The 27,363-nt window shown below is 42.4% G+C and overlaps 1 protein-coding gene across 1 annotated transcript; it reads left to right on the forward strand.

The window, feature by feature from the left end:
• The first annotated feature begins 95 nt into the window (after positions 1 to 95).
• Positions 96 to 27,363, forward strand: glb1 (galactosidase, beta 1). Its single transcript, XM_084319226.1, has 16 exons — positions 96 to 236; positions 1,140 to 1,309; positions 2,904 to 3,054; positions 3,249 to 3,309; positions 3,410 to 3,504; positions 6,390 to 6,570; positions 7,832 to 7,890; positions 10,424 to 10,545; positions 12,322 to 12,362; positions 12,490 to 12,602; positions 13,565 to 13,639; positions 15,395 to 15,484; positions 18,102 to 18,215; positions 18,963 to 19,094; positions 21,839 to 22,078; positions 23,846 to 27,363. Exons 1-16 carry the CDS (start codon positions 186 to 188, stop codon positions 24,101 to 24,103), a joined length of 1,953 nt encoding a protein of 650 aa, XP_084175352.1. The 5' UTR covers positions 96 to 185; the 3' UTR covers positions 24,104 to 27,363.

Raw genomic sequence — 27,363 nt, forward strand, 5'->3', positions numbered from 1 at the left:
TAAATGATGGTTCTGCCACAACAAAGTCACAATCGTGTCACATGATGACGTATGACTTCCGCAACCCTTGATCGTCGGGAATGTGTCAGTCTGCAGTGAGAAGCAACAGCAGCAGTAGCCAACACTGCTTAGGGAGATATAGAGGGGCCATTAAAAATTATAAAGTTTAAACGTGACGGTCAAGGATGCCTCTCTTCGAAATTGGAGCCATGCTTTTGCTGCTCCTTGGGAATTCAGTAAGTATTTCTACGTTTTCATCAGGACCTCTGCTGTGTGTGACTGCTCTACCTGCTGATCCAAAATAAAGCCTGTAGCTGTTCATCCTGTTATTAATTCAGATCATACTATACTTTGTGTTACTCTGTCAGAATCTATGGGTAACAGTACTGTATATTTGCATATCATATATGTCACAAATGTAACAGTACTATACCTGTATGTCATGTATGTCCCTATGCCATAAATGTCATGATGTCTGTTGTGTATGTCATAAATGTCACTATGAATTGAAAATGGGGGACCCTGATGTAAACAAGACGAAAGTCTTTCTCTGGTCTGCATCCCCTTAACAATTGTATGTATTGAGCCGTACTGTATTATTTGTACCCATTCTGCAATCTGTTTAATAAAGTTTTCATTAATTAATTAATTCACGCTTATCAATGCATTTATCAGACTTTCATTGCAATGTGAGTTGCATTGGCACAGCCTATTGTCAAGGTAATTGCTATCACATGAGATGCCATGCTTTTGTCATAAAACCATCAACCTTTGATGCAATGATCATGTGCTCTATCAGGCCCATTCCAAATAGCATAAACCGATGACACAGAATATAGGAACTTAGCCTGTATGATTCAATAAGTAAGGGGGCTGTATCCAGGCTAACTCATTCCACCCTACAAGATGACATTGCCAAAAAAAACGTTCCAGGCCAAATTCCTAATCAGGTCTCTGACATCAAGGCCACCTAAGGAGCCAATACATTGTAAAAAAAACACTTTGAGTGTGTCTAGAAAAGCGCTATATTTCATTTCATTTATGAATCATTCATTCATTAATTCACGACATGTAGAAGAAATCAGAGGATGGTGTACTATTGCCAAATATGTGTTTTTAAAATGTGTGTTGGCCATCAGCTTGGAGCACCCAACACATTCAGCGTGGACTACGAGAAAGACTGCTTCCGGAAGGATGGGGAAGAGTTTCGCTACATATCTGGGAGCATCCATTACAGTAGAATACCAAGAGTCTACTGGAAAGATCGTCTGCTGAAGATGTACATGGCAGGACTGAATTCCATCCAGACGTATGTGTTTATCTGTAGCGTGCCATCTCTCTTCTCTGTCTTCATTCATGGCCCAGGGCTTACAACGACAACCATCCCGAACTACAGTTTTAGTTGTCCCGAAGTGCAGAAGAGTGCCCCATATCCCAAACATGTGGCTGTGTATGAAAATTCAGCCTATTTTCATCTACTATCCTGGGACCCTCCCTAAATCTGTTCTGAAACATCCCAGTCACCGTTTTTATCACCCTCTGGGCTTCTGGACGCGTCTAGTTCGCGTTCTGCGATCTGATTGGCCACTGATGTTTCTGGTCGTGTGACATGTGCGGCCAATCGTGTGACGCCTGTTTCTACACCGGTTTAGCTTAGGCACTCTTTCGAAGTTGGTTAAGGTTAGAGTTTGTCTTAGAGCAGGGCGATAGAACACCAGCCCTGATTCCAAACTCTAACCGTCCTTAACCAACTTCGAAAGAGTCGCCTAAGCTTAACCAGTGATAAACTAGGCGTTAGGTAGTTTGCAGGCTGTTCGAGGCGGAAATGGGCAAAGACACAGGCGTCACGCGATTGGGCGCACATGTCACATGACCAGAAACGTCAGTGGCCAATCAGATCGCACCAGAAACGTCAGTGGCCAATCAGATTGCAGAACGCGGAACTGGGTTGGTAAAAAACTAGACGCCTTCTGGACAGCCTTACTTTCAAACCCTGATTTTACCATTACAACCATGTTACAACCATGTTACAACCATGCTGCACCTGATAAGGAAGTGATAAAGGAAACTGGAAGGGTTTAGAGATTGGAGAGTTTATTGGCTGACAGAAAGAATGTGCACACTCATTTGATTTTCATGTCTGGGGGGCAGCGGTGGCCTAAAGGATAGAGAAGCATCCTTGTGACCGGAAGGTCACGGGTCGGGTTCGATCCCCCAGACCAGCAGGAAAAATCTGGGCGGGGAAATGAATGAATAACTCTCTCCCGTCCTACAATACCAACCACTGACGTGCCCTTGAGCAAGGCACTTAACCCCTAACTGCTCCAGTGGAGCTGCTCAGTGGCCAACAGTGTCAGACTGTGGTTGTACTGCGCAGCTCCCAGGTTTGAATGTGTGTGACTGTGTGAGTGTGAAGCAGGGCGTTGCTGAAAAAGAGCATTTGTGCTCGGCGAACCCTATGTAAATAAATGTTGTAAAAATGTGCAAGGTGACACAATTTTGGGCCAGATATCATATAATAGGTGTACATTGCTGAAGGCATAATTAGAAGCGGATGTATTATGTTAATGTTATAGAAGCTGAACGTTTGTAAGTTATGATGTGATATGACTTCCTACAACGGGATTACAAAAATGTTTTTTGTCAAAAGTAGTAAAATGCCCAACTTAGTCTTTTATGTGAAGGGAGAAACAAGTAGCCCAAACCTTTCCATCGTAGGAGAGTTTGTTTGATTTGAACTGTACAGTATATTTAATGTTGTACTATGAACACATTATCATATTTAAAATGGGGTCATGAGCAAAGCATATCAAGACTTTCTTCTCCTGTGTATATGGGGGTCAGGAAGTAGGTATTGTGCTTCATTGTACTTAAAAAAAAAACCACCATCATTCTCCTTGCAGTTACATTCCCTGGAACTACCACGAGCCGTCCCCAGACCGGTATAATTTCAGTGGAGACAGGGATCTGGAGTCCTTCCTTCAGCTGGCCCAAGACATCGGTTTACTGGTCATCCTTAGGCCTGGCCCCTACATATGTGGAGAGTGGGACATGGTGAGAGAGGGTGTCTGTGATTGTTACTGTGTGTTGCAAGATGCAGGGCTTGCAGCACATAGAATGTTGTTTTACTGTGGATAATGTGTGCCATGCCAATATTGAACTGCTAGCTTCACATTTGTGTTACACATTATATTATACCACAAAAGACAAAATGTACCCAAACATTTATGAATATTGGTGTCTCTTAGGGTGGTTTACCTGCCTGGCTCCTCCACAAGAAAGACATAGTGCTGCGGTCTTCAGATCCAGGTGTGACGACATGAAACAAGAATCAACCCAGATACAGTATTTATACAAACGGTTATGGCCTAAGCTGTGTGTCGTAAAACATCCCATTCATGTGTTTCAGATTACATTGCAGCGGTTGACAAGTGGATGGGGAAGTTGCTGCCCATGATAAAACCTTTCCTCTATCAGAACGGTGGTCCTGTCATCACTGTGCAGGTAAGTAGACAGTAATGAATAGTTTTGAGAGTTTGTATTGGTTGTTTTTATTGGTGCATAAACCAAAATTATCTAGATTTATGGTATTATTTCAGTAAGTGTAAAACCAAAAGCACCAAACAATCAAATAACCAAACCAGATATGTGGGGAGTTCACCAGAGACCAGAGGCAGCCTCTCTCTGATATCTTGCCTGGGACACACCGGCCCAGGTGTGCCCCAATTAGCTTGACGAGCCTTCCCCAGCTCTGCTCTGCCAGCTAGAACGCAGGAAGCGTCAATACTTTTACCAACTAACCTCCAGTTCTGCGATCTGATTGGCCACTGACGTTTCTGGTCATGTGACATCTGCGCCAATCGTGTGACGCCTGTTTCTATCACTGGTTAAGCTTAGGCACTCTTTCGAAGTTGCTTAAGGTTAGAGTTTGTCTTAGAGCAGGGCGATAGAACACCAGCCTTGATTCCAAACTCTAACCTTAACCAACTTCGAAAGAGTCGCCTAAGGTTAACCAGTGATAAACTAGGCGTTAGATAGTTTGCAGGCTGTTCGAGGCGGAAATAGGTGCAGAAACAGGCGTCACGCGATTGGCGCACATGTCACATGACCAGAAACGTCAGTAGCCAATCAGATCGCAGAACGCGAACGCGGAACTGGAGGTTAGTTGGTAAAAGTATAGACGCGCACAGGAAGCCAACACAATGTGGGGGAGGGTCGTCTCATGAATCATGCGTGACCGTCATGCCAGGGGCAGGAGACGACACAAGAGGTGACTAGATGCAAAACAACAGTGTCATAAGCAAACTCGTCTTACACAAAGTGCAATTCCAGTGAGTCACCACTAGGGGCAAAGCGGCTAAGAAAGAGTGAGTGATTGAGGCCCTGTTTAGATTAGATTCAAATGATTGTTATTATACAGCACAAGTACAGTACAATGAAAATGTAACCGTAAAGTGCAATAGTTATATACAATGTACAGGTGATTAAACTGGGTATAAAATATATAAATTAGTACTACTGGGTGTAGTGCTAATCAGATGTTTAGACTTAGCGCTTAGCTGTTCAGACTTAATACTAAATGCATCTCTTGGGTGATCCAGTCACAAGTGGACAGCTCTAAATACAGGTGTGATCGCACCCAAAACGCATTGAGGATGTATCGAGGCATATGGGAGGCATATGATGTATAGTGTGTACGCAAATACATCCCTGGCCTCAGCGAAGGATGACCTTGTCGACTGTTTTCCATCTGCACACGCATGTTGTCTTGGGTCTTGTGGCTATGATGAACACAGCAGAGGCGAAAGCAGCTGCTCTCCTCTTCCCCCTTTCTCCAGTTGGTGCTCAAATCTCAAACCCCACCCTCTTTTCTTGATCCTCCCATCACAACTGTTGCTCGAGGGCGGGGTTTGAGATAGGTCCATTGTGTAGGCTGGTTTTGCCCCACAATGTCTGACATTTTTGGAAAGCCCATTGTGTACATTAGGCTCCGTTTCTCACTTTGGATTGAAAGGGCAGAGAGAGAGTCAGACAGAGAAGATCGTTTTAAAATCGTTTTGGGGAGTAGCATATACAAGGGACTTCTTGTCACTAAAGACACATTACAACAAAAAAATATACAGTATATATAATATTTTATATATACAGTTAGTACATACATAAGTTCATCTAAAAAAAGAAAATGGACCAGTTTGAATGGGATTGCACCATGACACTTGCATTAAAAGATAAAGCCTTGAAAAGATATGTCATATCTCAGTGGAGCTACACTACAGGTCACTTTAAACACAAAATAAAAGGTCACTTTAAAGGGATAAAAAAACATAACTGTTTGTTCTGTATAGTATAGTTAGTATAGCTAGGATAGTTTACATTACATTTACATTTTGTCATTTAGTTTAGTATACATAGTATAACTGTATATTGTATAGGATATTGTATAGTAGTGTACATAGGACCCATTAAGCTTAGCATTGTATTGTATTTTATCTTTACTTTTATCATGTCTATTTTATTATCTATTCTTTTTTTTGTATCCACTTTTTCTCCCATTTTCTATATTTTCTCCCATCCCAATTTCGTATCATCCAATTCAACCCTCCCCTGTCACGAACGCTGTTTCTTGCCTCCCACAAGCCGGCTGCAATGTGGACTAAGTCATACATAGCACAAGTCCCCTCCGGTACTTGAGGTAACAGCAGTCGCATCTTTTCACCTGCGCAGCTCGATCTCTCAGTGGCGAGGAGTAACGCGTGGGAGGCTCACGCTGCCCCCGACACTTCCTGATTCTACTGCGCAGGCGCACCAACCGACCTGTAGGAGTCGCTGTCCACAACGCCCGATCCCCACCCATCAGTTTCCCACCCCCTAATACGGCCAATGTGTATTAGTACGGACGACCAGCTAAACTGAAAGCAAATGTGGAGCGCTGGGCTCGAACAGGCAAGCCCAGCGTCTCCAGATTTCGTGGCGAGCGCCTTGCCCACTACGCCACGTAGCCGCCCCCTATTTTATTATCTATTCTATGGCATGGCCACCTTCATTTCACTATTATGTCTTGTGTATATGTATGTGACGATTAAACCTCTTGAATCTTGAATCTTGAATATCACATTGTAATTTGTACTGGAAAATGAAATACCATGAATTAACGCTATCCCGTCAAAACTAATAAAAAATATCATATGATGTATTTATTTTTTTATTTTATTTATGGCATCTTATAGCCATACAGAATTGTACTGTATGTTGACGTTTTCAGTTCATTAGATTAGTAAGTAAGTAAGCTGTAATCACGGTAGTTATGGTAATAAAATATAAATAACTATCTCAGTTTTTACCCAGATATATAGTAATACCGGTTACCGTCCCATATCCCTATTGAATAGGTGGAGAATGAATATGGCAGCTACTTCGCCTGTGACTACAACTACATGCGTCACCTGACCAAGCTGTTCCGCCTCCACCTGGGCGAAGAAGCGGTGCTGTTCACCACAGACGGCGCTGGACTGGGCTACCTCAAGTGTGGCTCCATACAGGACCTTTACGCCACTGTCGACTTTGGCCCCGGTAGGTAGTCTTTTTAGAAACACGTTGACATTGTCAATGACGACATTGACGGCGCTTCCTTGACAACAAAGTGGAAATTGATCTCAAACCCGCCCTCTTTTTTTGTGTGTGCTGTGTGCCGTTTTGTGTCTCCAAACAGCACTCTCTCCAAACAGTACTCTTCTCATGGGGCGCTGTGAAGGCATTTCCCTTGTCTACACTAAAGTGGGTCTAACCGCTCCAGCTAAGACCAGAGCCCACTCCCACCAGGGGAGTGGCCACCTCTTCTGCACTTTTTGGAAGGGTATCAGTGGAAGACATAATGCATACCTGCAACTTGATCTTGATGTCCCTTCTTACCTGGTTTTACCTGCTGGATGTGTCAGAGAGTTGTCTCTCTCTTGACCTTCTTATGATGTGTTTCATAAGGAGACCCATCGTTACGACCCCTGATTTGTCTCATAGGAGACCCATCGCTACGACCCCTGATGCGTCTCATAGGAGACCCATCGCTACGACCCCTGATGTGTCTCATAGGAGACCCATCGCTACGACCCCTGATGTGTCTAGGGGTAAAAGGGTTGTAACATGAAGTTTGGTTGAAGGGAATGATGACCAGGTTTGAAACAGAAGTATATTTATTGACATAAAGGAAGCACAACTGTAACCTATTGTAAATGAAAATACATTAGTTACCTAAACCCTTAAACTAACAGGAGAAAGGCAATACTCAAATCAAATGGCAGCTCACCCCATCGGTGCTTCCTGAAAAACAAGAGAAAACAGAAATGAGTAATATAATGTACATGAAGGAAAACAAAACAGTCGTCAACTAAAAGTATGACAAACGAAAATAGTCACTTAAAACTAAAGTAAAATAAACCGGACACATGGCTCTACAATACCCCGAAACAAAGGCCAAACCTAACTGAGACCAAATCAAACAAAGAGCAAACCAAACATAAGAAAGGGTCTGACCTGTATCAGCCAGGGTTTAAAAAGAGTGGGAGGGTGAACAAGAGCAGGATGGAGTCCTGAGAGGTGATAGGCATATTCAAATTATTTCAGTGTGAGCATGTACGTGCACTGAAGGTCCGGTAGGCACAGCGAGATGCTTTGCCCACCTTCATATAATCAGGGTTACAATATGTAACCATGGTTCTACATCTTGGTTTGTGCTGTGTTGACTCATTGCCACATGTTATGTTAGTCAGAGTAGTCATGTGGACGTTTTTGCCTGTGTTCACGCCTCTGTGTTTGCTTTGTGCGTTTCATGTACTAGGTTCAAATGTAACCGCTGCATTTGATGTACAAAGACATGCTGAACCTCATGGACCCTTGGTAAGTTTCTCATTACATTTTATACTTTATATTCAGGGCTTGACATTAACCTCCACCACCCGTCATAGGCTGGTAGAATTCGGCAGTGGCGGGTAACACCGTCACTCTTACTAGACACTTTGGCAGGTGACCTTTTGGTGGCTAGAAAAGGCACTTTCCTTGGTGGCATTGTGAAATGGATACCGACATTGCATTCACCATTGAAAACTACTCACAGGACTGCCCGGTCTCTCCGTTTGGACAGTCGTGCGTCGAGAGAAGGGAGAAATAATAGAATAGGCATGGAAGGTGTTTTCCCTCCATATCTCGGTCGATCAACCCGGAACGAGGCGTGGCACCACCCTAAATGTAATGCACACAAGCACACACATTCACACATTCTATCAACAGTAGGCCAGAACCTATTCTCCACACATAATCCGTGTCCTGCCTCTCCCCGGTCGAAGAAATACAATGACTCACACACACACTTTTACATTGTTGCCTAACCAGGTTCAAACAAGCCGCACAGGTACTGTACGGTGCAATGGTAGACGGTAGTGCCTACCAGCAGAAAACGTCCTCTCTCAGGGACCACCCAACCAAAGCCATCGGTCATGTCTCTGGAGATCATCGGTTTTATTGGTTAAAGCTCAAATTATTTGAAACTTCGAGGCACGGTGCCCTGCGATATTTCAAGGCAGTACATGCTGCTTTTAATCACATAGCTGTTTAGGGGTACAATACAGCCACATTGTTGGTTGAAAACAGCTTGCTCAGCGCAGGTCTGTGCTTGCGCATCTGGTGTGAAAGCCCAGTAAGACTCAGCTCTATTGAGCTTTGTATGTGATTGATTGATTGATTGAAAACTTTATTAACAGATTGCAGAATGGGTACAATACAGTACAGCTCAATACAAACAACTGCTAAGAGGATGAAGACCAGAAAAAGACTTTCGTCTTGTTTACATAAGATAAGGGTCCTCCATTTTCAATTTGTCAGGACATGTATGACATAGAACAAGACATACAAATATACGGTACTGTGTAAGAAAGAGAGAACATCATACAAAAATTTAAATCCGAAGGGGAAGAAACTGTACATTAGAGGGGGTTGGGGGGGAATTTTGACATTTACAGGGGCTGGTTTCTAATTGCAGCCACCCGTAGGTGCTCTTTGAGAGCGGTTTTGAAGGAGGGTAGGGATTCACATTCCTTTACGGCTGTGGGTGGGGCGTTCCACATTGTTGTGGCATAATTGCGAAACGTGTTTAGTCCCTTGTTTGAGCCGAATCTGGGTCGAACATGATTTGTGGAACTCCCTCTGGTGTTGTGGTCGTGGAATTCACTGACATTTGGGAAGTATTTTGACATGTACATGGGTATCTTTGTGGTTTAGTGTATCTTGTAGACCAGGCCCATTGCAAGTTGCTGTACTCTGTCGTCTACTCTAAGCCATCCTAGATTGTCAAAATGGGCAGGGGTAAGGTGGGTTTTAGGAGTAAGGCCAAGCAGTAGTCTGACCAGTTTGTTTTGTGATGTTAGGAGCCTTGTTTTTAGGGCATTTGAGGTGTTTTGGTACCATGAGGTGCAAGCATAGTCGTAGTAACCTTGAATGAGTGCTCCTGTTAGTCTTCAAGGTATGTATGTACTGTATGTATATACAAAGCTCTATAACAAACCCATTCTGAGGGTTAAGTCAAAACCCGTCCTAACTAATTATTGCAAGGTTGCATTGTGTATTCGAAGGGATCAACACAAAGCTCAAAGAGTCTCAACAAAGACCAGTTGGGTGATGAACAGCTCGGCTGGAGGATTTGAAAGGAGACTTCAAAGAGGAAAGGGTAATTTGATACTGTATTTCTAGGGGTGGGAATCACCAGAGGCCTCACGATACGATATTATCACGATACTTAAGTCACGATACGATAGTATTGCGATTCAAAATATATTGCGATATGCTGAGTATTGCGATATTAATATTGCAATATATTGCGATTTATTACCTTTTTTCAACTGCAACGTAAAACTTTGTCAACATGTTTTATCTAATCAAATAAAGTTTCAGTCTGTTCATCTCACTTCAATAATTTTTATTGCAGCAAATGGGATTTTCTCAAGCAGACAGATGTCAACACTGTAATCTGTGTTGCATGTACCTGACAAACTGAACTGTTTGTATTACAGTCATATTCCAACTTAACTGAATGCACACATGTGCGTGTGTGTGTGTACTACTGTACCATTACAGGTATTGAAATGAACAATGCAACTTCCTTATACAAAAAAAGAAATTTGCATAATAAAATATCGATACTTGGCATCCTTGTATCGATACAGTGTCGCCACGCAAAGTATCGCGATACTATACTGTATCGATATTTATTTTCCCCCACCACTTTCAGCAGTGGCTTGTGTTTTCACCCCACCAGTATTTGTCTAGACTCTTTGAGCTTTCTGTTGATCCCTTCGAAAACACAATGAGAACTTGCAATAATTAAAAAAGCTCAATAGATCTAAGTAATACTTTGAAAGTGTTGCCTCCTGTATTACAGGTAAACTCTGAATTCTACGCTGGCTGGCTGGACCACTGGGGAGAACGGCACTCTGTCGTGGCCACGTCCACTGTGGTAAAAACCCTCAACGAGATCCTCCACCATGGAGCCAGTGTTAACCTGTGAGTCCTTTAGAACCACAGACAGACAGACAGACAGACAGACAGACAGACAGACAGACAGACAGACAGACAGACAGACAGATCCTCCACCATGGAGCTAGTGTTAACCTGTGAGTCCTTTAGAACCACTGACACAAAGACAGATGGACAGATAGATGGATATGTAGCTATTTAGGGCTATAATGTTGTACCTTATACAGTGTTCAATGTTCAATTCCAACCAATAATTGAATTGGAAGGTTACTGATACAACCATCAGTGCACAAAACAATAACAATGACCCAAAAGCAACCAGGGCCCTGTTTCATGTACGTGGTTCAACTAAGTCGATCAACATGTCCATTATCCAGCTTCAGTTAACCCGATGTTCAAAGCCGGGATTTTCCTGTTTCACAAAGGAGGATTCAGTCTCGTTAACTCAAGCCAGACTTGAGAGTCAGGCTCAAGTCAGGCTAGATGCGCGCTCCCGTTTTAGGTGGAAAGCCAGCACGTATCGATGGCAGAGATCCTGATTCTCAACGGCATTGATTGATTAATTGATTTAAGACTTTATTGACAGATTGCAATACGGCTCAATCGCCTCGCCGACAGGTTAAATGCGTTATCTATAGGCTAATTCTAAGTCCCTCATTACCTCAATCAATCAGATTATATTTCTTTAAACTTGCCTGCTGGATTGAATAATCAAATGAGATCTTGCTAGCGAAAATTATTAGTTAACTGTTATACAGAATTACGATACGGCTCTCTTACCCATTGATTGATGTATAGTCAATCTTTTACTTATCTTCTCTGTGGTGTAACGGGTTCTTCTTTTGACTTTCACACGGACGACCGGGGTTCAAGGCCCTAGTCTTTTCCTTCTTTTTGCAATATAGGAATAATTCAATTTGGTGCACGTTGAGAGCTATATAAAGAATGACATCCTCAATGCATGTAGATTTATAATATTTTAACTTAAAACCAGGCTACTTTGGCGTATAATCATTAATATTATATTCAAAAAAATCATATTGGAAACACCGGGATTTGAACCCCGGTCGCTGGATTGGCAGGCATGAGCACTACCGCTGGGCCACTGGGCCAGATGGGATAAATTCATTGTTTATACATTAATGAACGAGAGACCCGTGTTTAGAATATCCGTTGTTTTGAATGAAGTTTATCTCTTTATCCTCATTCATTAATGTGACGTCAACGGCTCATTCAATTTCTCAAATCCGTCAAACAGCGCATCTCATCAGACATCTTAATCCCAGTTACAATTAAAATAACCACATCATGTGTACATCGCACGAGCGAGCGCCACCGTCGCCACGGTATATATAACGTGCATTATTTAGGACAAATGAATTTAATATCAGCATTTTGGGTCTATTTTACATTTCAAAAGCCCCCTCTGGAAGAATGGAGCACAAAAACGTAATTCAGAATGGTATAATGCAGATTGTAGACTGTGGGAATAGTTTCAGGAAACGGGCTGTCACTTCTTTGCGGGGGCGTGGCGATAGTTCAGGCTAACTTGAACTTGAACTCTGCTTTCGACCAGGCTCAAACTTTTGGATATGTTGTCATGGTGATTTGGAAAATCCAGGTACATGAAATCGGAAAGTCCGGCTAACCCAGTTATCCAGCTAAAGTTATCCGGCTAACTCAGTTATCCAGGTACAAGAAACAGGGCCCAGCTGTTTCAGTGTGTTGATACTAACCCATTAGCCACTGGTTTAGTTATGAAATTATTCATATAATTACTAATAGAACAACTTCTCTTCACAGGTACATGTTCATCGGAGGAACCAATTTTGGATACTGGAATGGCGAGTGCCCTTTCACAATATGGTTTGATGATGTGACATTTTGGAGTAAGCCAATCATATCTATTTTTCTCCTAGGGTGATTACCTGAACTTTAGTTTGAAAATCTGTTTTCTTTTCAAATCCTCAGGTGCCAATATGGCGTACGCCCCCCAGCCCACCAGCTATGACTACGATGCCCCTTTAACAGAAGCAGGGGACCTCACAGACAAGTACTTTGCCATTCGAGATGTGATCAAAATGGTATGCAATATAAGACTGACCTCTGGACTTGCATTTTAAAATGAACTTCTATTAGATTAGATTCAAATGTATTGTCATTGTACAGCACAAGCACAGTACAACGAGTGCAAGGTAACACTTAAGTGCATTAACAATATACAGTGTAACAAGTGAGCTACTGAGTAAATATGGTTATCTGATGTATGTACAATATTATTATGTACAGTGATACAATATAGTGTATAAATACACTAAGGTAGTAAGCTACCGTAATTCCTCTAATAGTAACCGGGTCTCAAATACAAGCCGGGTCTCTATTAATGGCCGGGTGCGCTCTTGAGCTAAGCAATTATAAGCCGGCCTCCTAATACAAGCCGGGTTACTAATATACTGAGCTGCATACTGAGCTAGTTAATTGATTTCACTTTGAAAACGTTGAAATGACCAGTGACCACCTGTAATTGCACTGTTTACTATTTCATACAGTACTTGGTTTCAATAAATGAACCCAGTACATTTTACTGGGTTCAAACTGACACAAAATGTTGATTTATTCATTATGATCCGTTTGAAAATTTGAAATATAGGCCTCCCTCTTATACAGGCCTCCTCCTAATACAAGCCTGGTACCCGCTACAGTTGAAACAAATACAAGCCGGGGTTACTATTAGAGGAATTACGGTATATTGGCCAGTGGTATAACTAATACAAGTAGGTATGGAATATATACAGATATAGATAGAGTATATACAGCGTGTACAATGCATAGAGTGGATGTAAACAAGAATATATGCAGATATGTGTTAGCACTGATGTTGAGAGAGTGATCTTAATAAGGAGCTTGTTTTGTTAAATGTTTAGGTAAAATAGATATAGACAGGATATAAAACATTTGTGTAAAACAATGAAGTAAATAATGAATATTGTTGAGCTCACATAAAAGCGGTCTCTCTGATTAAAGACGTTGTACCCTCCCTCGACAGTACCGTGAGATACCAGAGGGACCGGCACCCCCGACAACTCCCAAATATGCATACGGGGCTGTTAAGATGAAGGAGGTTGGTACCTGTGCAACGTTGCATCTTCATAATGTCCTCTATGGGCTTTTCCACTGCATGGTACCTACTCGACTCGACTCCTTTTTGCTTTTCCATTGCCGAAATTTGTGGATGTTTTTTTTAGTACCTGCTCTGTCGAGGTTCCAAGCGAGTAGAAGCAATACCAAAAAGTGATGTGCAGACCACTGATTGGTCAGAAGAGAGAATCAAATCAAATTTATTTGTAAGGCCCAACAACACACGTTAATGTCCCCATGGGCCGGACACGTCTTCTTTAAACAAGTCAAGAAGAAACATCACAATGAATCAAGAACAAAACAAAAACACCATGAAGTTAAAAAAGTTTTAAATACATTTTTTAAATGAATGCAACACTCCCAGACATACCCCACGCGAAGGTAAGGAAAAACTCACTAAGAATCGTCACTACGTTATCATTGCCCTGCACAAAGCACAAACCCGCCATCTTTAAATAGCCTTGCGACGACTAAACATTAGCATTCATTATTTGTTTGCAGCGAGAACAAAGTGAAATAAACACAAAAAGATACATTCACGGTGTATTCTGCCTCATTTATTTATGAAACAAAACCAACAGCAACACAATAATTTACCACCAAGAACAAAGAGTTTAGTCTCACAAAAAGATCGCTAATTTTGTTAGCTTATGTGACTGGGATTTCCCATTATAACAGTTAGCATTATAATTTCATTTTGGAATGTCTCTTGGAACCCTGGTCAAGGCTCTAATCCACATTCATTCATTTTCTCCCCCCACTCTCTCTCCTATGAGCTCAAACGAACAAAGTGCCAGGTACCAACAGTGAGTAGAGTCAAGTAGAGTCAAGTAGGTACCATGCAGTGGAAAAGCGGAATTATTCACAACCCCAAAGGTGCCGGCCACAGGGTGGCAATCTTCCATAGTGCTGCGTTATTTTTTCGTATCTGCAAGGTGCAATTACCTCTCTTGGCCACAGGCTTGCAATCTTCCATAGGCTGTTTTTTCTTATCCGCAAGGTGCAATTACCTCTCTTGGCCACAGGATGGCAATCTTCCATAGTGCTGTTTTTTCTTATCCGCAAGGTGCAATTACCTCTCTTGGCCACAGGATGGCAATCTTCCATAGTGCTGTTTTTTCTTATCTGCAAGGTGCAATTACCTCTCTCGGCCACAGGGTGGCAATCTTCCATAGTGCTGCGTTATTTTTTCTTATCTGCAAGGTGCAATTACCTCTCTTGGCCACAGGATGGCAATCTTCCATAGTGCTGTTTTTTCTTATCCGCAAGGTGCAATTACCTCTCTTGGCCACAGGATGGCAATCTTCCATAGTGCTGTTTTTTTCTTATCTGCAAGGTGCAATTACCTCTCTCGGCCACAGGGTGGCAATCTTCCATAGTGCTGCGTTATTTTTTCTTATCTGCAAGGTGCAATTACCTCTCTTGGCCACAGGATGGCAATCTTCCATAGTGCTGTTTTTTCTTATCCGCAAGGTGCAATTACCTCTCTTGGCCACAGGATGGCAATCTTCCATAGTGCTGTTTTTTCTTATCTGCAAGGTGCAATTACCTCCTTTGGCCACAGAATGGCAATCTTCCATAATGTTGTTTTTTCTTATCCGCAAGGTGCAATTACCTTTCTTGGCCACAGGATGGCAATCTTCCATAGTGCTGTTTTCTCTTGTCTTTAGCGTTTTAGCAAAATTAGATAATTATGTCACGAGATTCATGGTAAACATGCAACCATCCGTCTTTGCAGCTGCAGACGGTAACCGATGCCTTGGAGACCCTGTCGTATTCAGGGCCTGTCCAGAGCACGTACCCCCTCAGCTTCATCGAAATGAACCAGGTACTCTTCCTGTTTGTTTTAACCTTTGATATAATGAAATAAGATTGATTGATTGAACATTTTATTAACAGATTGCAGAATGGGTACAATGAATACAGTACGGCTCAATACACACAATTGTTAAGGGGATGCAGACCAGAGAAAGACTTTCGTCTTGTTTACATCAGGGTCCCCCATTTTCAATTCATAAAATTTAAGTATCCATGCATGTGTGATGCAGAGCTAAATGCTAATGTGGCTAACTCTTAACAGTGGAGCCACATTAGCATTTATCTCCGCCTGAATCCAATACATTAATCTGCTAGATATGGGGCATGAAATGACTTATAACTCAATTAGTATGGACGTGGCATCTGTTAGACCCATGTTTGATATTCTCGAAAGTTGTGAACGTTTTCTGGTAAACTGTTGGTTGTATTGGATTTAGGCGGAGCTAAATGGTAATGTGGCTAACAGTAAACCTTTGTACATGAAATACAGCCCAAAAACCTTAAAAGACCCCGCTGACAAACACGTTAGCTTATCAAATCATTTTTAAAAGTAATTTAAAAAGAAAAAAAGTTACGATAAAGTTGTTTAATGACGAGAGAAAAGTTGCTAAACTCAATGTGTGTTAGGGCAGCAGTGGCGGAGCCCAATAGCAGAACACAGGAGGAGAGAGAATGGAGCGTTTTAGGTTGGTTTTAATGTAGGCACCAAGCAGACAGGTATGACAGTACAGGAATGTGCAAATAGGCGCGAGCAGGTGCACTCCTCATGCAGCACAGGAGCGTCCAGATGGGTCGTGTCTCGGGAGACGGCGTAGCTCTGGAGCGGTGGTCCTGGGCACAGGGAGAACAAAGATTAGGACCAGGCAGGCAACAAGGAGAGAGTAGCAAGGCTAGTGTGCGTCGTCGTACCTAGGTTGTTAGGTTAACACTGCGATGAGGGAGAACAGGATCCGTGGGCTGATGTAGGGGTTGTTAATGAGGGAATCCCTCACAGCCGCGCTGATTGATGTCCCTCTGGCAGCATGGGAATGCTGGGGTCCAATGCTGCCCATATAAGGGTGTGTAAGGAGGAGGGGTGAGGAAGGCTCTCGGCGTGATTATGACAATCTGTTGTGATGGGACTGAAAGAAGTCTGCTGGGCTAGAGAGACGTAACCGGATATGACGCCCCCACATTGTGTAAGTGGTCAATAGGACAATAACTTTATTTAAATAACCAGTACGATGATGTTAATTCAGTCGGACAAAGCGTAATGTGGAATGTTAACTCATTGACTGCCACGCTGTTTCCCATCTTTACTCCCTGGCGCCAGCGTTATTGACCATTTTCACGATGTTTGCGGACCCATCGTATATTCTACATTATAGCTATGGAGACAATAGTATGGCTCATTTGACAGGCACTATTTATAGTACAACAGGGATGAAACAGTTCATTTCTACATCCCTTCGTTTGTGCGCTATACCACGGTAAACATCGGCCCGTTTCAAAATAATCCAGGCTGGTTTTCTAGGTTGTGAGATAAAGTCTGTTTTGTGCAGCGTATGCGCAAATCTCACGACTGCTCACCTGAAACCTATATTATTGCCAGGTCAAAGGTAAAAGGTAAACACATGACCTTGTTTCTTCACAAAGCCGTGGGGGGGGGGGGGGGGGGGATGTTTTCCGATGCTGCGATCATACAAGGATGGGGGTTCGGTAAAATAGACGTTACCAAAGGTACACTACCAAATGTTGGGGGGGGTGTCATTCTCCGACGTTGCGATCATACAAACGCATGTTTTATGATGAGAGTTTCGGTAAAGTAGATGTAAAATAGACGTTACCTTTGTTTTAGAGGTGCTCCATTTCTCACTTCAAGTCCAAGTGAAGTCTTGAATCAGAACAGGATCAATACATATAACGTTAGGAAATGCACCTTATCATCCATAATCATCATCCATATAATCCATTTTGTCTTTTATAATATCCAATAGTTCGCTCTAGGCAATCACCACTGTCGTCCTGCTCACAACCTACTAGTAGAGTCCCTAGTTGTTTGGGGGCTGGGGTCACCCACACTAAGCTGGCCCATATGCATGTGCATATGGTAGGTGATACTGCCACCTGGCGGGATTCAATAGTCATTGTAATTTCAAGGTATCAGATGAGTCACAAAGGTCCGCGCGACTGTTTAGTATAGGAAAATCGGGGGGAAAAAGAAAGGATCTAAAAACTAGATATCTCGGGTTTGGCGCAGAATGAGTTAATGTCAGGAATGTCATTTTACATTACATTTCAGCTTCAGATGTATCATTTGATTTGTTATAAGTGTTTTAGTGCAGCCTCTGAGTACAGCCAACTCTCAGTATGTTGAGGGGGCGTGGCCCTCTGTTAATTGAAAGGAGATGTCAAGTTAGTATCATAATACATGAAGCTTTCATGGGACCAGGGTGATCGGTTGCTATGGGAGATTAACAGGCTAATCTGTGCTAGCAGGTGATAAATAAATTATCACAGTTGCCGTTTTTAAAACAGTTCAACATTTTGGGTAATTTTACATCAACATACCATGATTTTCACTGAACTGGATCTTTAAGACTAATCAGTAAATTAGTAAAGTAAAGTAATTCCCTCCTCTCCACCAGGCCTTTGGGTTTATGCTCTACAGGACCAAGCTGCCTATTGACTGTAGTTCACCAACTCCTCTGTCTTCTCCACTGAATGGGGTCCACGATAGAGCTTATGTGTCAGTGAACGGGGTGAGTGTGTTCAATGTAACCAACCTGTAACTACAATACATGATACACAGTGCAACAAAGAATTTCAGAATAATGCACTAGTAATCTAGCGATTCCTCATTCCTAAAGCAATACTCCTCCTATTGTGATCAACAATACATTTTGTTTACTGCCCAGTTTTCCATCAGTTCTATACTTTTTTTTAACAGCATTGTTAATGAATACATTTTTTTCAAACTAGAATGTGGAGAGATCACATAAAACCAAATTAAAACATATCCTGGGTTTGATCTTGGTAGATAAGCTGTTCAAAGGGACAAATACATAGAGGGTAGGCTGTAACATGTAAATTGTATTTCTTCTTACAGTACCTAGCATGGTAACATGGCAAATAGTGAAACTGTTAGTTAGCTAGATTAAATAATATTATTTAATTGATTTCCTTTTGTTTACAATTGTGGTAAGTGTGTTACCTGGGCAACAATCCATGTTTCACTGGCCGATCCATATTTCATGCTGATCCATATTTAATGCAACACCAGTAATCCTATATATTGCTTGATCAGTAAAAATCGCCAGCATGCTACGCATCAGTTAACAAATATTCAGCAGAATCAAACTCCTACTATGGAGTTTTTGTGTACGTTTTCATTACAACTCATCTCCCAGGCTACAATATCAATACCGGACAAAACAAAGTCCAGTTCTTTTTGGTTTGATTTAGAAAATGTCCCTAATATGTATTTTGGTTGTTTTTTTTCTCCCAAGGTGGCAGTGGGGATCCTTGAAAGGAACAAAGCGTTGACCATCAATGTGACAGGGAAGGCTGGGAGCCAGGTGGACATCCTGGTGGAGAATATGGGCCGGATCAACTACGGAAAAAATATCAATGACTTCAAGGTACTCTACAGCTGCTGTTCTAATTAATTTATCATACAGGATCACTGCCACTGTGGTGGCTGACGTATCAATCACCATGGAGGGTGTGTGATACCTTCCTGTAGAGCTACCCAGACATTCAGTTATGGTTGCGCAAACAGTGGTTGTATAAACAGAATTCCATAGTGACTGCATCATATTCTGTGAATGATCCGAGTTTAAAGGGAAATTCCACCCTAGAATTGAATACACATTGTGCTATTCCAATGAACGTGGACAGTTACAGTAACTCAATATCTATAAACACAGACAACAGTCTCGCTAAGCTGGAAATCAGAACATCGACACTTGAATTTGATTGAATTTGTTGAGCCATTATCATCCAAATAATAAACGTCTTTGAGAGGCTGGTTCTGGAGCACCTTAAACCACAGGTGAGAGGCTTTACGGACCCCCTGCATTTTGCGTATCAGCAGAACATCGGTGTGGAGGATGGCATCATCTATAAATATGGTCCACAAGGCCTACTTACCGGTACATCTGGAGAAGCCGGGCAGCTCAGTGAGGGTAACATTCTTTGACTTTTCCAGTGCCTTCAACACTATTCAGCCTCCACTACTAGCCGAGAAGCTGTCAGCAAGGGGGGTGGAGGACGACTTGGTGGCCTGGATCTTCAACTACCTCACTGGCAGACCACAGTCTGTCAAACTGCAGGGGTGCCATTCGGATGTGCTGATCTGCAACACTGGCGCCCCCCAGGGAACTGTATTGGCACCCTTTTTGTTCACCCTGTACACCTCAGGCTTCAGCTCCGGGAACTGCCATCTCCAAAAGTTTTCTGATGACTCCTCCATCGTTGGATACATCACCAACGACAAAGAGGAGGAGTACAGCGCTGTGGTGGAGAGCTTCACAGAGTGGAGCAACGAAAACCACCTACAGCTCAACATCAGCAAGACGAAGGAGATGGTGGTAGACCATCGGCGGAGCAGGAGGAAGCCCCCAACTCCCATCATCATCATCCAGGGGGTGGAGGTGGAGATGGTGGATAACTACAAATTCCTGAGTGTTCTCATGAACAATAAACTGGACTGGACGGACAACACAGAGGCCCTCTACAGGAAGGGACAGAGCAGACTGTTCTTCCTGAGAGGCTTTTTTTTTTTTTTTTTTTTTTTTCTTCCATTTTCCTCCGATTTTCTCCCATCCCAATGTTAGTCGTTATGCCAATTCCCAATCCCCTTCCTGGTCGCTGCGCACTTACCCCCCACAGTCGGTCTGGGAGAGTGGAGGCTATCACGTGCTTCCTCCGACACACGTCCAGCCAATCAACCGCTTCTTTTCACCTGGCAGCGCGGATTCTCATTGAGAGGGCGTAGCGTGTGGAAGGATCACACTATCGCACTCAAGTCCTATCCGCGCTTAGCAGGCGCCCCGACCGAACTGTAGGAGTCGCTGTTTACAACGACCCGGACCCACCCCGCCAGCTTCTCCCACCCTCTAATACTGCCAATTGTATTAGTGTGAACGGCCAGCCAAGCTGGTGACAACCCCGGAGCTGTGAGCTGGATTCGAACAGGCGAATCTAGCCGCTCCGGGGTTTGGTGACGAACGCAATCTCCGTTAAGCCAACTGACCGCCCTAGGGCTCAGGTATTTTAATGTCTGCAGCAAACTGCTGCAGATGTTCTACCAGTCTGCGGTGGCTAGTGCCCTCTTCTTCGCTGTGATATGCTGGGGGCCAACACCAACACAGACAAAATAAATAAACTGGGCACCGAAAACCGGTCCTGGAACCGGAAGTAACATTTGCATTTTGATTCTTAATTAAATTAAATTAATTAATACCCTAGTTACAGTACAGCAACCAAATTAAACTGCATCAAGTCAACTGAAAATGTGAATAGTATGAAAACATTTAAAAAATATAAAATTCTCCTGCGAAATAAGCTGTGACCTGTTTTGACCTGCACCTCAAAGAATTGGAATCGAGAATCATCTAGAACAGGAATCGATATGGAGAACCGGAATCGGAATCGTTCAAATCCAAACGATGCCCAACCCTAGTAATTAGTCAGGACACAGGTAGTGAGGAGCACACCGTTCTTACCAGCAGCTCAGCAGCTCAACAGCCAGAGACGGACAGAAATACAGAAGAACAGGGAATTGCCACAGAACCCACACTGGCATTATAAATCGAATGTGCATCATTACCACTGCAACGCAATAAATACACCTGAACTGGAATTATGACTGGACATCCATCTTTGCTAGTTTTTGTGTCTACTGCATAGGATCACTCCCATACCATACTTGTGAAGTAACTGGCAAGAGAAAACAGGACATTGGAAAGTAAAATTTGCCATTACAAAGTGTATGTATTAACTGTTTCTATTAACCGTTTTTAAATTTCTGTTATGCTGTGATGCTCTGAATCTCCCCTCGGGATAAAGGTTTTCAATTCAATTCAAATTTAAAAGTAGGGTTTACAGCTCTGAATCCGAAAATGTACCCATATGCAATCACCAGTTACATAGTGTCATATGAACAAATCGGACCTGAACCACACTCTATACTAGAAATAATATGTTAATTATATTTTATGGTGGACTTTCCTTTGTTACACCCGAGTTATATGCTGCTTTGCATTGTGAAGGAAGAAATCTTTTACAAACATGTTAGATGTTGGGAGTCAAAATAATGTATATTGTTTGCTCTGTTCTGTATAAGATGTTGTATTTTATTTTATGTTGTGTTGCCACACAGGGCTTGGTGACCAACCTGACTCTGGGGGCAGACTGGCTCACTGGCTGGACTGTCTACAGTCTAAGCATTGATGACGCAGTCAGCCACGGGCGTCTCGGGAAAATGGAACCCTCTGTAAGAGACGCACCCCAGCCTGCCACCCTCTCCCCTCCAACCTTCTATGGGGGCAGCTTTGTCATTCCAGATGGTATTCCAGACATGCCCCAAGACACCTACATCAAGTTCCCTGACTGGAGGAAGGTACGTATGTGACATGAGAGTGTGAGCATGACTGGCTTTAATTGCCCCGATGTGTTCATGTATCCACTCCCTTGAAGTGGACTAGATCTTACCACTAATGCTAATTAGAAGGTTCTTTGGCCAACGGGCTGGCTAACCTAAACATCCAGAACAACTACCAGATGAGATGTGGAAGTGAGTACATCAGTGTGAGAGGAGTGTCGCAAGTATGTGTATGCGAGAGAGAGAGAGAGTGAACTTCCCCCCCTATAGCGGTGGTCAGCCCAATATAATCAAAATGTAAATGTTACCGGCTAGCTCCAGGTAACCTCCACTACAAAAAACAGCATGTGATAAGGTTTGAAATAAGAGGCAGGCAAACAGTATTCAGGGAAATAATATATACTGTATTCAAAATAAACAAGTGCAAAACAGATACATAGAATACAAGTGAAAAGGGGTAATGAGTAAAATAAACAGTCCAGATTGGGGATTGGGTGTGTGCTCAGTGAGTGTGTGTGTGTGGGGGTAGCAGGCTGGGGTAAGCCGAAGTGGTGGCTGAGGAGAGCTTGGGGGTTGTATGAGGGAGCTGGGAGAACAGGGACAATGGAGACATTGAGTGTCAAAGTGCAACATGGTCAAGTCCGGGTTATTTGGGGTTTTGAAGACAGGTGACAGTTCAGTGAAGTAGTGAAATGAAAAGGACTGGGTGATAACTTATCCGTCTGTTTCACTGGTGCCTTCTCTCCACTGGTGTCTTGGAACCTCTGATCGGCCATATCCTGTGCCACTGGATCCTTGAGAACTCCATTTTGTAATTCCTCCAAATTGACTTATTTATGTTGCTTTCTTTGTTTTCTTCATCAAGCTTGGTCTCTGTCTTTGCTTGTTCTCACTCCACTCTGGTTTCTTGCTCTGCTGCCCATGCTGCAATCAACTCAGCTGAGTCCTATATGGCAATTAGACTGCCTGCCTTAAAGGGGCAGTGCCAATAGGCTACTCTGCTACACCCCATAAAGAGTCAGCCCAAGGCTGGCGATAACACAAAGCATCCCCCATGAAACCAAACTTCACAATTGTTCCCAATTTTTTTTTAAATACTTCCAACGAGCTAGCCACGAGAAAGGGCATCGGCAAACACATTATCAGCGCCTTTCTTGTGACGAATGTCCAAATCATAATTTTAGACCATCAGGGAGAGCAGGAGAATGAGCAGAGGTACTGGTCCCTTCTTAAAGGCATCTGTTCAGTTGTGGACCATTAGCTTGTCAAGTGCACAACTATCTTAAAGGTGCTGTAAGTGGTATTGTTGTTGTTAAAATAATTGGCCTACGTGTTAATGGTTAATGATATAACGTGTTTGGTCAGTAACATGGGTCTCTCAGTCCCTCCGCTCTGCACTAAACGGAAAATACATTTTCTGGTATCCTCGCTCCCATGCTTATCCAAGATAACTCTACGCTGCAAAAAATGGCTTGGCAAGATATCTTTAAATAAGTACAAAAATATATATATCTTGGGTTCTCTCTCCTGATTGTATAAAGTGGGAAGGGATACCAGGAAATGTATTTTGTGTTTACTGCAGAGCGGAGGGACTGGGAGACCCATGTTACTGACCAAACACACTATAACAGTGATGGCGGAATGTAGAGATATTTAACACTTATTTAAACACTACTTACAGCACCTTTTAAAGAGACAAAGACCAGAAGAGAGCATAGAGAAAGAGAGAAGCAGGGGGGGAGAGAACCCTACATATCCCATATGTTTTTTGCACCCCACCCCCAGGGGCAGGTTTGGATCAACGGCTTCAACCTGGGACGTTACTGGCCCAGCCGCGGCCCCCAAGTGACCCTCTTTGTGCCTGCCAGCATCCTCAGCACCGCTGCACCCAACAACGTGACTGTCCTGGAGCTGGAGGGGGCTCCCTGTGCCTCAGGGCCGTGCACTGTGGAGTTCACCAGCTCCCCCATCCTGAATGCCACTGTCAAGTATGACTACAGACAGCAGAGGGAGCTGTTTAACAAAGACGATTTACTGCGATAACTCAGTTTACATGTAATTTTTAAAGGTACACTGTACGTTTTCCCATCATTTGGAATGAACACAGGGGTTTCTCAAAGTTTTGATGACCGAAGGCCAATTTAGGAAACCAACATTGGATTGAGGGCCGGCCAAGAAAAAACTAAACACAAAAATTATTTGCAATCTGTCTCGCCAGTAGGCATCTCACGAGTCATACGCGACTCGCAAGATGCCTAGTAGTTGCCATGCAACCAGTAGCCTAACAAGCTTTCAACAAGCTGTCATTCCTAACTTGACAGCTTAGCCCAGGGGGGCGCAGTTTTACGCTTCTTAGAGTACCGTTTGATGTTTTATGCATTTACACCTTAACTAATCGTGGGCCGCCAGAAACGCTTCCATAGGCCACCATTGGCCCGCGGGCTGCACTGGAATGCCATGGTGTAGACGATTACATGGAATAAATGAGTGGTTGAGTTATGTGGTCCTCATTCCATATAGAAATCCTACAGAGTACACCTTTAATGCACCGATCGAATGTAAAGTGATCGATTTGCACTATTTGCACAATCCAAAATGGACACTCCTACGTTTAATTTACATCTGGGCAATTTTGTATGTTTGAAGAGGCTAATTTTGGGTAAGTGATTCTTTAAATGTTGTGCCAACTTGGCTTATGCAGGGCTCTGTTTGGGATTTCACATCACTGATAGGCCGCAGAAGTGACATTCCATTTGGTGGCGCCCCCCCCTCGTTCAAAAGCTACTCTCGTGCCATTCTGCAACAGGAAACATTGGTTCAGCGTGAAACATTTCCTAGCATTGATTAGTCTGCTTAAAATCACAAGTAAAACAATTACCTAGCTGAACAGCTTCCCAGGAAATGAGATACAGTTAGATTGAATAGTGCTTCTAGGAAAAATGTATACAATAATTACTTTCTCCACTGCTGCGAAATGGTTATTTCCCCAGGGGGAGGGGGCTAAATATCAGAGCTTTTGAACCAGGAATGTCACTTCCGTGGTCTAAGCCTAGTAAACATCTAGGCTAAATACGTTTATCAAACCAATCATGGATGTCTCTCTGCCTCAGTGATTCTGCATGAACTGTATGACTGTATTCGTTTTATTTTTATCCTTTTATGGGTTTTGTCTGAAGGGAATTTTTATCTTTAAAGCGTTGCCAACGCCTCACTGTGAACAGGCATTGAATTAATTGAATGTTTTAATTTTTTTATCATCTGAAAACAAAGCTGCTGCTTCCACTCTTTAGACGCCCTTGGACTCAGTATATCATTCCTGAATCCTCCCTCAGATTTGTTACTGGTGATAGTTATGGTACTCGTCATTGGATGAGAGACATGATAAACATTGGTATTCGTTTATCTATGAAGCCCTTATTGGAAAACTACCACCTTACATCAGTTATATTGGATTGGCGCTTTGGACCTTATCTAACTTGCTCTAAATGACTGCCTTACAGCTGGAACACACAGGACCCAAAGCGCCGCGAAACGTCAATTCTCTTGCGAGCAGTAGCCTGGTTATTCACACCAGGAGCATTCTCCTCACACTGGTCTGCTCCGCTGCTTTTTATAATCACAGGTAGAGCTGATCTTTATCATGGGTAAGTGACAACCTCATCAATTTATAATATGGATGTTCGATATTGGCTTTTTTACAGATACCGATATTGTCCAACTCTTAATTTCCGATACCGATATCAACCGATACCGATATATGCAGGGTCCCCCCCCCCCCCCCCCCCCCCCCCCCAAAAACTGAATAATTTCAGGTAATTAACATTACATATCTCTTGTTGTGGAATTTACACAACATTATGCATACTTTTGACAATAAATTAAATCAGAATTTGTTCTTATTTGCTTGCCTGGGTAAATAAAGGTTAAATAAATGTAAAAAAAATTAAATACAAAAATTTGAATACCGATATTTCCGATATCACATTTTAATGCCAATATCGGCCGATAATATCGGTAGGCCGATAATATCGGACATCCCTCATTTATAATGGTGTTTTTTATAACGATATACATAAATAACAATATATAATATAATTATTATTATAATAATGATATGATATAGTATCATTCTGCTCTTGGGTTTATTACGGGTGTTGTTTATAGCACTCATCATTGCATTGTGTATGAAAAAGTTGGGTGGTCTCTGTCTGAGAGACGTGATGGACATACAATATGTATTTGTTTATCTACAAGACCCTTATTGAAAAACCGCCACCTTACATCACTATATCTAATTATCTACTATAATAGACCACACCGCACATGGTCTAATGACTCCCTTATGCTGCAGATCCCTTCATACTGAGCTTGGAAGATCTGCCTCTAGTTTCTTTCTTTGGACATTTTTAATCCATGATTTTAACCCGATTTTGTCTCTGCTTGTAACTGTTTTTAATTTATCTTTTTCAAGTAAAAATAAAGGCAATAATGATAATAATGTATAACAATGACATATATATAAAAAATATATATAATATCATATATTAATAATAATATAAATAAATAAATTACAATTTAGTTTATAGATCTATAGCATATAGATTTATAGCTTCATTGATATACAATTGGAATATTAAAAACCTTAATAACGTGTTTGTTCATCCAGTTTTGATGTTTTTTAATGTATATTATGTCCAATTCGCTCGCTGCTCACAGAGAAAATAGACCAGAAGCCAAAACTATCCCTGCAGATCACACGCCGTACATGGAGCTCCGTGGCTGGTATGAGCGGTCCAATCCGAAAGGAAACCGGCTGCTCTTCCCGGCGTTCTGTGTGTTCCCGGCGTTCTGTGTGTTCCCGGCGTCCTGTGTGTTCCAGGCCTTATTCTTCAGGTCCCCCGAATCCATTCCGAATTTGGAAAGCCAGCTTCTAGTTTCAGTGCTCCAAACATGTGGAATAATCTTCAACACACCCTAAAGATTGATAGTCTCACAACCTTTGGAAAGTTTAGAAGCGTGATCACAAACTGCTCAGTGTGTAACTTTTTTACTGATTGTTCTTTATTTTTTGTCTTGTGTGTTGTCTTCTTTATTATCTCGACGTCGTTGAGAATGACGGTAACCTCAGTGATCTTGTTGATTTCTTATTTCAATGAATGAATCTTGAACGTTTGAACAGTTGTGTGATAAAACTGCATTTTTTAAATGTGTATTGATTTTGCATACACCAGATGATATCAGGATTTGAATCTGAATGTATGTTTTTTTTATGTCAACATTACAATAAAAAATATTGCTCAGCT

This window comes from Notolepis coatsorum (genome assembly GCF_963971535.1).
Source record: "Notolepis coatsorum genome assembly, chromosome: 7".
Taxonomy (NCBI): Eukaryota; Metazoa; Chordata; class Actinopteri; order Aulopiformes; family Paralepididae; genus Notolepis; species Notolepis coatsorum.